The 12,759-nt window shown below is 39.5% G+C and overlaps 2 protein-coding genes across 6 annotated transcripts in view; one reads left to right on the forward strand and one right to left on the reverse strand.

The window, feature by feature from the left end:
* The window catches only part of ARHGAP10 (Rho GTPase activating protein 10), a 135,001-nt gene extending 132,276 nt beyond the window's left edge, over positions 1 to 2,725 (forward strand). For both annotated transcript variants that reach the window (XM_079305953.1, XM_079305954.1), the window contains one exon: positions 1,769 to 2,725. In XM_079305953.1, the coding sequence (XP_079162079.1) occupies positions 1,769 to 1,857 (89 nt within the window). In that variant the 3' untranslated portion in view covers positions 1,858 to 2,725. The remainder of the gene's footprint in view (positions 1 to 1,768) is intronic.
* A 4,082-nt stretch (positions 2,726 to 6,807) lies between these two features.
* NR3C2 (nuclear receptor subfamily 3 group C member 2) overlaps positions 6,808 to 12,759 on the reverse strand; it is a gene marked incomplete at its 5' end in the record, with an annotated part of 184,180 nt that continues 178,228 nt past the window's right edge. For all 4 annotated transcript variants that reach the window (XM_079305951.1, XM_079305952.1, XM_079305949.1 and 1 more), the window contains one exon: positions 6,808 to 10,544. In XM_079305951.1, coding sequence (XP_079162077.1) covers positions 10,389 to 10,544 — 156 coding nt within the window. In that variant the 3' untranslated portion in view covers positions 6,808 to 10,388. The remainder of the gene's footprint in view (positions 10,545 to 12,759) is intronic.

The following is a 12,759-nucleotide window of genomic DNA, read 5'->3' on the forward strand; positions in this document are numbered from 1 at the left end:
AATGGAGATTAAGGTTAAGCCCCAGAGGATAGGTAGAAATTTCCTACTTCTAGGATTTCTAGTTGTTTTTCTCCTTAGTCTGTCATTTTTCTTGAGTTTGTGGCCTGTAATACAGATGTGCTCTGTAGGTATGGGAGACCTCAGGGAGGGGTTTGGCTGGCTGCTGGTGCATTTGCTGGAAATGTAGAATTACAGCTTTTGGAGAGAGGTTTGTGGTGGTGTCAGCCATGCAGTTTCAAATGCATGTGTACTCTGTAATTGTGGAATAGAAATGACAAAAGGAGAGGAGGGTCTGCTTATTACTAATGGTAATATAAGTTACTGTGTGAGCACAGATCCTAAAAGGTAATTGTCTGTGCACGTTTTTCCTTTGGAATCTTTTTGTTGAACACATTTATTACAAATATAAGCCCAGCATTTCATGCTGAACCTAAACTATCAGTATCATTTGAAAGCAGTTTTGTTTTCTGGGTTCTTTGGAGTTATATATGCTGCTCCAAGTGTGGTTTCTAAGCACAGCTGTCTGACAATAATAGGACACAAGGAAAAAAGCAGGGAAAGTGATTTGAAGTCCTCAAATTAGGAGCCTTAGAGTGCTTTTGGAAGTGAGACTTAACATGTTGCTCTCTCTCAACTGTTATTTTCCTGATATGTAGAAGGCTACAAATATCACATTTCCCAATGTGTTAATGTGTTTTAAATAAAGCACTGACATGGCTGGCAGCATGTTTCAGCATTTGTCTGATGTCTTCCCTAAATACTGTCTGTCTCAGAAGCACTGTGAGGATAAATTAATACAGTAGAGAATGTCGTAGGTTGCTAAAAAGTGTGGGATTTTACAGCTACATAGGTAAATAGGTATCTGTATTGTATCCTTAAAAGACACCTCAGAGGGGAATTTGAGGACTTTTTTAGTCTCTTTTCCAAGGAAAAAAGATTTATGGTTCTTTTTAAACTTCCTGTCAAATGTGGTCAACATATATATACAGGAAGTCAGATTTCATTAGTTCTCTTGCTAACAGAGTAAATTCTGGGGCATTGAGCGTCCAAGTTGAAATACTTCTTATTTTATATTCATGGATACTTTGGCATAAACTTTGGGATCAGCAGTGGTGAACACTTAGGATGGCACAGGGAGCCGTTCTAGCCTTTTCTCTGTGCTTTGTTAATCAACTGTGTATTTGAATTTTGAGAGGATTTAATCAGAAGAATGATTCGGATTTTGTCCAGTGGTCACTTCTAATAGCTCTATTCTGAAGAGATGATACTTGGAGTGACATCTGGCTCATTTCTATTTCTCCTGTAATCCTTTCCAGACTTGCTTTTCATGCCAAGTAAGGTCCTATGCTGTGCTTCTGTGGCTCTGAGCTTCCAGATTCATCACTTCTTCTGAAGATAGGTTTTTCCTCTTGTTTTGCCCCACCTAGTGAAAGTGTTTTCCACTGTTTGATATGAATTCTGACTTTTCCCCTAAGGCACAGATTTTTCTATTTTATAAATCTGTCCTAAGCTCTGTTAACCATTTCCTTAATGAAGCCTGCTGCACCTAAAATCTACTTCACCATGTAGGCTTTGCAGAAGTATATTATGAAGTATTTAAGTCAAGTTAATAATCCTCTTTATCTTTCTTGGCCAGATTCTTAAACTGGTCATTGCAGGTGATGGGAAGCTTTTATGGATGCGTTGTCTGGTGTCGTGGAGCTAAAGCTGAGAAGTACTAATTCAAACATAAAAAGATGCAGTAATTTTCTCTCCTTTTCTTTTGCAGTGCAATTTTCCAGAGAGCCAGGATGGCTAGAAGGCACGTTAAATGGCAAGAGAGGACTTATTCCACAAAATTATGTTCAGTTTTTATAGCTTTGTGCATTGAACGCCAAGAAGGTGTACATGGTATCCATGGATTTTTGTTCTAGTCACTTGTCTCTACTTTTGTGACTGCTTTTAATCAGTGAAGAGCTGGACTATGGATTGAAGATCTTAATCTGTATAAAGACATTAAGTGTTGCCAAATATTAATGACAGAAAAGATTCTTTGAGGGTTGGAATGGGTGGGGGGGGGGGGAAGAAAGAGGGATGAAGGGATAGGTTAATTTTTTAATAGGGTGCTTGTTGTAAAGAGCAGTAGTGTGTTTGTTTGCAAGATAAATAGCTTTTGAGTCAAGTGTTTGGTTGATCTGTGATTCAACTTAGTGTCCTGAAGATTATGCTTCGATAACCAGCATTTTTAACAGAATGTCAGGGGGTGTGGCACTGGGACAGGCTGCCCAGAGAAGCTGTGCTGCCCCGTCCCTGGAAGTGCCCAAGGACAAGTTGGATGGGGCTCTGAGCAACCTGGTCTAGTGAAAAGTGTCCCTGCCCATGGCAGGGGGTTGGAACTAAATGATCTTTAAAGTCCCTCCCTATCCAATCCATTCTATGATTTTATGATCAGTTTAGGTTTGGAAGATACTGATGGATAAAAATAAAACTATCATGCTGACAATTAAATTATATTTCAGAGTGGAATAGCCAGTGCAGAACAGACATCAGTAAGTAAAAATAATAGCTATCAAGACATGACATTTTTCAAATGTCTTCAAAGAGCACACTCGTTTATGTTGCGTGTATGATTTCATTTATTTTATAAAGATAAGACACATGAACTTTTATTACAGGCTCCTATATGTCATGGTTCCTTTGCTACTCAAAAAATATCACTGTAAATGAAATAAAATGTTATTTGTTATTTGACTTGTCATTCCTATGTTGCAGAGTATTTTGCTCTGGTTCTGGAAGTTGTGGCATGAAATAATTATTGGCAGCTCTGTGCAGTCAGCCTTCAGCAGGCTCCAAAAGGGATGGGGAGCTTTCCTCAGGCAAAATAGGCAACTCTGGGATTTCAAGCCAAAAGGGAAAAGAGAATCTCTGGCTACAATGCTTTTGCATTCTGGAGAATTCCTGCATTTTGTGTTAGCTCTTTTAGAAGCTTTTTCACCTTGCCTTCCTTGCCTCTCATTGTTGGCTGTAAGGTCTTACTGATGCCTCAAAATTTATAGACTTTAAAAAAGTTTATCACTAATTGTTCTATTTTTCTCTCCTTCAAGTAAGACAGGATGCAGGAAAGTGTGACAGATCACATGCTAATACAGGCTCACTTATTTTTTAAATTGGACTCTGTGGATTTCGAGTCATTTACTCCAGCTCTACTTAGCTTGCAAGTTTTCCTAACAAATGAGATTAGTAAACCAGTTAATGGTTAATGCTGCCTTGGGGTTGGGATGGCTTTTTTCCCCCCTGAGCATTTAACTCCATGCCATAAATTTGTTCCTTTGCCTGGACTGCACAGACCACTGGAGTATGCACAAATCATTTCCAGATGGAGCAATGGTGGGCCAAGGCAGTACAGCTCTCCAGCACTGACCCTCATTGCCTGGAGGAGTTTCATTTGGTGAAATCTCCTGCTATTGGAGCAGTGACTCCCTGCCACAAAGCTTTTAGGCAGTTCTTGTCTTGGCTAAGTGACTCAAGCACTGAAAATGACTTCTGACTGATTAACTCCTTGATTCAGAGTTAAGGAAATAACTGCACCAGTACTTGCAGCAACAGCTTGCAGGTTTCCTTGCTCAGATTTGTTCACGTGGCAAAGCTGTGTTCTGGCTGGGTCTCATGTTGCCGGGCCCACAGCTCTATCAACTCATCTGTGGCCTTAAAGATTCATTCTGGAGGCAGGATGGTATTTGTGTGCCAAACTCAATTTTCATGGCTACCAGTTGGTAGAAAATGTTGAAAGAAGAGGAGGAATATAAATCTTTGGTGTTAACCTTCAGGTGTGGCAGCTAGGTATGCTGGCTTGTCAGATGATGAAGCTCTGATAATTTAAAGCTTACAAGCTTTGGAAGTTGCTTCCATTTGTTTTGTTGTTGTTTTAAACCTGCAGTGCATGTTTGATCTTGTTCTGGCTGCTGTCCTCCAAAATTCTCAATGTTCTTCTCAGCTCTGGCTCTGTGTGGTGGGACTTTTTTTCCTCATAACTGTTTAAAAAGGCAGATATATAGAGAAGGAATAATAGTATCTCTTCCATCCAGTCCTGTGAGCCTGTTTCACCTTTAGGTGAGATGTTTTGAGAGTCCTTTTACTCCTGGAGCTACGCAGAACCCAAACAAGAAGAAAACGTTTCTACTGAGAAGTGATACACTAAACAGAGGTAACACTAATCCAAAGTTTCTCACGTCCCAGCCGTTGTCTGAAGGCAGTGGAGTGAGCTGAGCCAGATCAGATCTGGCTTTCAGGCTAACCACACTGCCTCTGAGGAATTCACTTGTGGGAACTGCTACCCACCAGATGGGTTTCCACATCAGCCCAGTTACACCAGTGCCAAGTACAGACTTGCACAGCCCAGTAGCCATGGCACAGCTTATTCTTCATCCTCACTGCTGAGCAGAGCTGTAAACGATGCCCTCAGTACTGACTGCTTGGGAGTGGAGATTAAAAACATGCTAAAATTTAAAAAACCTAAAATACAAAGGAAGTCAGGCTTTGAGATTGCTTGCTTTCCTGAAGGTGGCCTTTAGGGCATGCCTCTTGTCTGTCCTATCCATGGCTTGGCAGATTTTGGAGGAATGCAGTAACGTGCTGTAGAGGCAGGAAGGAGGACAGGGAGTCCATTCTGGAAAATGCTGGTTACAGGATCCTTCTCTTGGCCTGGCAGCAGCAGTGGCCATTCTTCATGGGTGTGGCCTCTGTCCTCTTTCTGTTGTCCTGTCACAGCTGTGGGCACAGAGGAACTGATCCTTGGCCTGGGTTCCCTTCCCTTGCTCTGTGCTGGTTACACACTTGCCAGCTTTCAAAAACTGAGGCTGCTGGTAGTGAATGCATGACACGGGCTGAGAATTACAGTGTGAATTAGGAAAAAACCCCAAATATGCTTTTTATGCAAAATTATATTGGCCTTGCCATAACTGTGAGGCCAGAGATTTAATCCCTCATCTTGGGGATTAAGGTCAAATGTGTTTGTGAATAATTAATGGCCAAGATGAGACTCCTACCTAGCTGAGCTCAGCAGAAATTTATAGCCTGTTAGTCACTGGCCAGGGTGCAACACTTCCACTCTGCTGGGTGAAAAGCCCTGGGGTTTTCAGGCTGCTGAAGGCTGTTAAGTGTTGTTCCAGCTGATCTTCATGGCAGGTTTCCTTCTGATGCTCTCTTTTATGAGGAGTGAAAGAAAAATCTCATTAGCTGATTTATTTGTCCTGTAATGAAAATACATGTTCCTGTCACACTGCTTGCAGCTTTTGCTACCCAAGTTTTTGTAATTGTGTCACAGAAGAGACTTGGGCAGAAACTTGCCTTCTTTAATGCTGTTCCTTGTTCTCTTAACCCATTTGACAATTCTTACCTGGTTTGCAGTTTAAGGAGAAAAGCTGACAGAAGGCCTGTGTAGGCTGTAAATGCACCAGTGCTAAACTGGGTTTCACTGAAAGTCTTCACTGGAGTTTCACCTCTTCAGCTGAATGTGCCTTGGACATTGTTTTCTACATCAGAGTCCTGCAGTCTGCCCTCATCTGTCCTTGCACTAGCCACAGGTAAGTGCCAAATAAACTTCACCCTGTCAACATCTACAATCAAAGTAGGAATGCCTCCAAAACTTGATGGCAGGGCATGGTTTACCAAGCAAAATCTGTGACAGGAAAGGGTGTTTTTTCCACTCCTTTCTTAATAATATTGTACTCCTCATGAACTCCCAGTCTCTGCAGATACCTGAGTGCCCCAGCTTGAGGTCAGGTTACAAGTTTCATTATGGTTTTAAGTAGTGATAGCATTGTCTTATTTCTAGAACAGCATATGACATGCATATGCTTGTAAACATATGGGAAATTTTTCTTAACACTGCTGATCCCCTACTATTGTTTTCTTCTGACAATTCAGCAAAGAGAAAGCAGGTGCAAGGATTTTTTGGCAATAAAAAAGTTTATGCAACTTGTTATTAAAAGACCAACATGCAATTAAATGGTGGTCTTTGACCAGGGACCAGGCTCTGTGCAGAACTTGGTGAGAGAGTGCCCAGAACAAACCAAGATAGAAGAGGAAATAAAACTCCTGCTATCTTACTGTAATTACAACTGGAAAAGGTCTGACCCTGAGAAGGCAGAGTCAATGGGGAGACCTTGTGTATATAAAATAGAATTTCTCTCAGGGCAAGAGGGAATCACTAACTTTGGTCAATGGGAAGAGCAGCAGGAGGTTCACAAAAACTGGAGCCCAGACTGCTGTGCCCTGCTGAAGGTTTGTTTCTTCCAGTGGGACATAGCTTGTGCCCAGAAGAGTGTCAGCACAGTCTGTCAGGCACAGGGACCCAAGTGCAGTGAACCACATTCCAGTGTTGGACATTCCCAGTCTTACAGCCCGAGGAGCTGCTCCCTGGCTGGAGCCACCACAGGCACAGCAACACCCAGAGCTGACAGAGATTGCTGGAACCAACACTCCAGCTGTCTGAAGAAAGACTTTACAGCATTTTAAGTTTCTCTGTGTTGAAGTGTTCATGTCCAGGTTAAATGGGGTTCTGAGCACCTGGTCTAGTGGCAGGTGTCCCTGCCCGGGGCTAGAGGTTGGAACTGGATGATCTTTAAGGTCCCTTCCAACCCAACCCACTCTCTGGTTCTGTATTGCTCCTACAGGAGCAGAAGGCTTGTCTCTAAGGATCTCACTGCACCAGCAGCTAGCTGAGATTAAAATGCAAGAAATACTTGCAATCAAACCAGTTTAATTCATGTATATTTGTACAATTTGTATATAAAAAAAAAGAAAAATAGGTACTTGCAGACATTAACATAAAGACCAAACAATATTTTCTATTTATTTAAAAAGCTTTAAACATACAGAAGCAAACCCCTAATTATAAATGCATCATTATGCATAGATTTTACTGTTTACACCATACTGCTGGCTGCTTTTATTTTTCATCCAGGAATCTATTTAAACTCCAAAAATTCTTAAACATTCCTCTGAGCTTCCTGGCCTCAGAACTGCTGTCTCTCTTATCAAGTCATTGACCTCCAGCTGAAAACATTGCTCTAAAAAAAGTCAAATCTTTAATAAACAATTAAAAGTGCATTAACTGTAGAATTTTTTTAATTTCATAAATGTTTAAACAAGTCAGTGAAAAACACCACCCTGTGAATTAGCTTTTTGCATGATTGATTGTAAAGTATCTTTTTAATAAGATTTTGATATTGCAAACTTTAGTCTTTTCTATTTTACTCCGTGCAACTGCTCAGTCACACGGTGTGTAGTATTCCTGAAATACCAACTGCAGTACATTACACTATTTTACATTTTAACTGTGTATACAATGCTCTTGCTGCATATCCCTGTTCCTTCTTACAACAAAATAATTTAGCTCAATGAACAAAAGCCCACTTTCTAAAAGCTGTTATAGTTTGTCTTGTATTTTGCAGGAGACAAATGCCTATTTCATTCTAAACAAATTCAAAAGAATGTAATGAACTTCCTGGTAGCAAAAAACTAGGGCTGGGTTTTGTGGTTTCTTTTTCTTTTTTCTGTACACAGGTTTAGATTAAAAAAAGTGATGGCTATTCTGCTTAAGTGTCCTTGATAAGAGAATACTGCCTCTTACAACATCTATATCCAATTGTATCTATTACTTCAATGATCTCTAGCAAAAAAATAATAATCAATGAATGGTTTCATAAACAACAGGTGATTAAAGTAAAGGATTTATTATAATCTGCTTACAGTTGTTTGCAAAGACAGACATACGTTTTTGCATAAAGATATAAATTGCTTTTTAAAACTAATTTAGTGTGTTTAATTATATGAAGTTTCTGTGAATTATGAATTGTACCAAACCAAGATTAAAAGTAATAAGGTACAAAAATAGGAGCAAACAGACAACAATTTGGACTGGGACAGGCATTTAACAGTGAAGTGTAGAATATGGCTTTGCTATTTTAGTCAAGCAAAGTTACTCTGAGACAGAAAAGGAGGCAGTAACTTTGTTAATATAAAAAGCTGCTGCAGACTGTATTCACCCAGAACCTGGCTTTGAAATCTTCTATTTTAGACTTTTTTTTTAAAAAAAAAGTAAATTAAAAGATGGATGTATGACTGTGTCTTTACTGTAAACAACCAGTCTGCATGCTGTATATCTCACGTTGGAAGTTTGGCTTTCATATTGCTGTGCAGGTCAGTATTGAAAGATCTGCCTATGAATTAGACTTCCAAAATGCAAATAATATATGTATCTATATATTTATATATAAAAAACCTCTCTGAATACAGTCTTTACAGATTACCCATTGCATAAGGCAGGTGTCATTTAAAAAGACAAGTAGCGCTGACTGTCCTCAGTGCACCACAGTGCACCTCCAAATTTGGGTTCAGAAAGGGTGTAGAATTCTTAACTCGACCACCATTGACAAGAAATGCTACATTCCAACCGGCCAAGGGACACACTAGAGCTCAAAAATACCAGTGGCACCCAGAGAGAACACTACAGATTAGGACTCTGAAAAACTATTCTATTTAAACATGAGCATATGGTAGCAACAGTTGAGCCTCAGAAAAGTTCACCTGTCCTCTATTCTACTCCAAAATCTTGTAGTTGCTTATAAATTGTGAAATAGTGAAAATCACCTCAAAAATTCTTTTCCTTGCAGTCTTATTCTAGAGAAAATATTTTTGAGACAAAATCAGACCAACTGAGTCGAACTTGTAGTGTGAACATTTGTCCTCTTGGATGTATCCTGATTATTACAAAAATGCTTACAAAATTACAGATGCTTTTAGTTTATCACTAAAAATTCTACTCAGCTCATCTGCCCTTATCATCCCTCACCATCCCTCTCACCAGTACAAATCTCTTTGATATACTTACTGTAATGATCTGCATGTTCCCTTCAGCAAAACCAGAAATCGCTCTCCCCCATCTGAAATAATAATCTGACCTTTGAAGATGTTTCATAGATCCAGTATTCAAAGGAAAAAAAACAAAATGAAAAAACAAAACCAAAAATAAAACCAAACAATCTGGGAAACCTTAGTAAAAAAAGGAAAATCATTCAACATGATGCTCACCCCCATTCCCCTGAGAGAGAAAGGGAATAGAGGGCACGAACTCACTAGATCATTAAGCTGGCAAAAGCTTTGGAGAGAGACCATAATTTGTCTTGTTAAATGAAACCTTGGTAAAGTGGCAAACATAAAAATGTGTAGTTTCCTACAGATACATGAAGCAGGAGTTCTAAGATGTGCTCAAGCCACATACGCTTGCAAGAGAGACAAAAGGGGAGGAAGAGAGAGAGAGAAATTGAAAGGCTTAAAACACAACTGAAAAGGTTAAGCATGGTTATTTACAACAGATACTGTAGGATGGTAAATTAGATATGATGCTAAAAAAGGCACAGCTTTCCCTTTCTTAAATACACTGTAAACGGTTCATTATGCATGCAGAACATTTCACTTTACAAAAAAATTACCTTGTTTGTTTAGACAAAGATAGTACTTAAATAGTCTCCAGCAAAATAGAGTTCTTTCAAAAATACTTTCCCGTTCATCCTATTAACCATTAAAGATTTTTTGTCTCATTTACAAAAGTTCCTTACACCTTATTTCAGGTCCTTCACAATTTATACATACAGCAATGTACAGTACAGCAAAAGACTGCAAAAAATTATTTGTAAAGCCAGCACAATAGATACTATAAATTGATACCAGGGCATTTGTTTTTCACATCTTATCCTTTTGAATTAAATAGTAAATGGACACTTGACACAGTGTATATCATCTATGATGGGATAACATGGGATAACAAATGCCACAGGTGGGGATAACAGTATTCCACACCAAATGTTCTGTTATTACTTTACACGTTAGGGTTTGTGTGTGTGTGTATATATGTGTGTATATATATATATAGTTTTTGTTTGGTTTTTTTTTTATTTTTTTTTTTACAAGAAAAGAATATTAATGCCCCATATTGACTTTACGTTTTATGTGCAAACCAAGGGTAAGCTTTAAAAAGTTCTCATTAGTTCTCGAACCCTTTTAAAACAAGCAAACAATACCAGAAACTACATGGCATATTTAAAACTCCATCTGTTAAAATATCAAAATCAAAGAGTTATTGACTAGATATGGCTTTTCATCCAGAGGAACAGGAACATTTTCTAAGTGTTTTAGGGTTATGGGGTAATTTCCAAACATCTAGGTCTTGCCAAATCCAAGTCAACTGCTTTTCATTCCCCCAAACCCTTTGTATGATTTTAGACTATTCAGAGACTGCTGAACAAGTGTAAAGAGCATGTTTAAAATATGGTTTCTTGGGTCCTTCATGGGTGTGGAATAACACAGGGAAACTTAAGGCAAAGTTCTTCCATTTAAGACATTTTCTATCACTTCCTGTGAAAGTACAGGGGCTTGGCATTCCCAGATTCCACCTTTGGTAGCTGGTCACTGATGATTTCCACCAGCATGGCTGGAAACTCTACTTTCAGTGCCTGAGACTCTCGGAAGGTGTAGAAGCAGAATTCCAATAAGTCACTAACAAGCTGAAATACAGAAATAAAGACTTTTTAGGAAAAACACCAAGATTTTTGCATGCAAACAACAGCTTACTGATAATTGATTATTTCCAAGAAACAACATCTTACTCTGACCTGACAGTCCATTTACAGGGGTTATAAAGCAAACAAAAGAACCCAAATGCCAAAGGGCTACTTGACTCATTAAAAATCAGCAAACTAGGAAAACCCAAGAGACCACAGATTTGATTTTTCAGCCTAGCTGCACTTTTCCTTTCACTAACAGCAACTGGCCACCATGAAAACCCCAGGTCTACAAAAATAAAGCATTCTGCCCAGAGGGAAAAGATCAGCCATAAACTATTGTATCTCTCAGCTTCAGCTGGATACACATTCATTAAATCAGATTATTTGGTTAACTTCAGTGCATTCTCCAGGGCCCACGACCTATAACTGCCAGAACAGCTGATTTTTGCAGCTCAACAGCACAACTCCTGCATCACACAGTGGCATTTCAGCTCTCACAGTGACACAAGCTACAGGTTTCTTGGTGACTGTGACCTAAATGCATCTCCTAGGCCTTAGAGTATGTTGGACCCTTCCCAGAAGGGTCCAAGAAAAAATATGAATTAATGAAGTACGTCCAGGTTTCAGTGAGTGCGTGAACTTCCACTGCAGTTCACATACTGTTGAGTGATTGAAGGAAAGAGCCTCTGCTGTTTAAAAATCCAAATGTTAAATTAATTCTGGCACCTCATGGCCTTGCAGAGGACTTGAAACACTTCTGCTTGTGTAGTTTATCAAACAAGTTTGTCATTTCCATTCTTACCATGCAGAATTGCACTCTGCCATAAAGTCCCTGTTAAAGATAGAGCAAATAAAAGTGGACTTCTGGAAGGCAGAAAAGGAAACAAATAAAAAAAATATGGGCAGCAGCATTTCCATCCTGTAGCACCATACCTTACTGCTCATTTTCAGGACTTTCACAGCTGTTCTTGCAAACATGTAAGCAGTTTGTGAACATCCCAGAGAAGTGCTGAGATCACTCAAACACATGATTTGCTGCTATTGAGCACTACACGAGTCTGTTTGCTGGGGCTTAGGTCATCCTGATGATCTGGCATGTCATGAAGCAACACTAATTAATTAAACAGATGCATGCTAAATAAGTAGCATAGACATAATCCAGTTTTCAAGGAAAAAATGCTGATGTTCAAAGGTTTACTTAACCCATGAGGAGGAGGTTGTTGCTGCATATCCTGTGTGCCAAAAATACTCTAAACAGCACAAAACCAAAGTGAAGGAAACTGTGTCTTGGTGTGATTGCCACTCCCTCCTCCCTGCCTCTGGCATCAACACCAGCCCTAAGCAAAGTAAGCCTTGACAATGACCCTGTGAATGTGCTCCTTTTCCTAAATCTGAGAGGGGGTTGGGGTCACCTCTGTCCCACTGCCTTCTGTGCAGCTCAAGTGAATTCCTGCCTCTCGCGCCCGTGTGGAGCCTCTGGATTCAGCGAGACAGGTCACAGGAAATCCTACCTAGAAACTACTAATTCTGACTTCTTTGTAAGCTTTTACACATTTATATACTGGTAAATATGCAAACAAGGGAAAATAAAGAAAATAACATTAATGAAGGAAGCATCATCTATTCTATTCAATAAACAAGTCAGCAGTCCAGTGGGTGAAAACCAGGATTGTGGTATCACAGATTTGATCATAGCACAGCACACTACAAATCTCACCACAAAGGAGAAAGATTAAGTTTTCATAACAGTTTAAAAGAAATTCCCTAGAACTCTCCTATCATGCCATACTTGGGTTTGAAGCCCTAAGGATAATGTATCTTCTATACCTATTTAGTCTGCTAAAACTTTTGTTCCATTTTCTGAAGCCACCAGCTTTAATATACTTGACAATAATCATCCACATAAAGAAAAAGGGAGGACTAAGAAGCATGTGTGTCACACATGTGACCCCATGTGTCACCAGGACCACAGGATTGCAGTCAGGATCTTTTTAACTCCAGCCTTCAAAGCTGCATGGCTTTTTGGGACTGGGAAAGCATTAATTTAAAATAAAGAGGTACAAATGTGGCAGAATTGAAAGCCGGCTCAGAAGTACGAAAATGTAAACACTGTGCTGAGGTCAGACAGATAAAGCTGTGAGACCAAGAGCTGAGCCATGAGCAGGTTATTTTCTGCAGGTGTGCTCCTATGCATTCTCAAAAGTACCAGCCCCCT

Source organism: Erithacus rubecula (genome assembly GCF_903797595.1).
Source record: "Erithacus rubecula genome assembly, chromosome: 5".
Lineage (NCBI taxonomy): Eukaryota > Metazoa > Chordata > Aves > Passeriformes > Muscicapidae > Erithacus > Erithacus rubecula.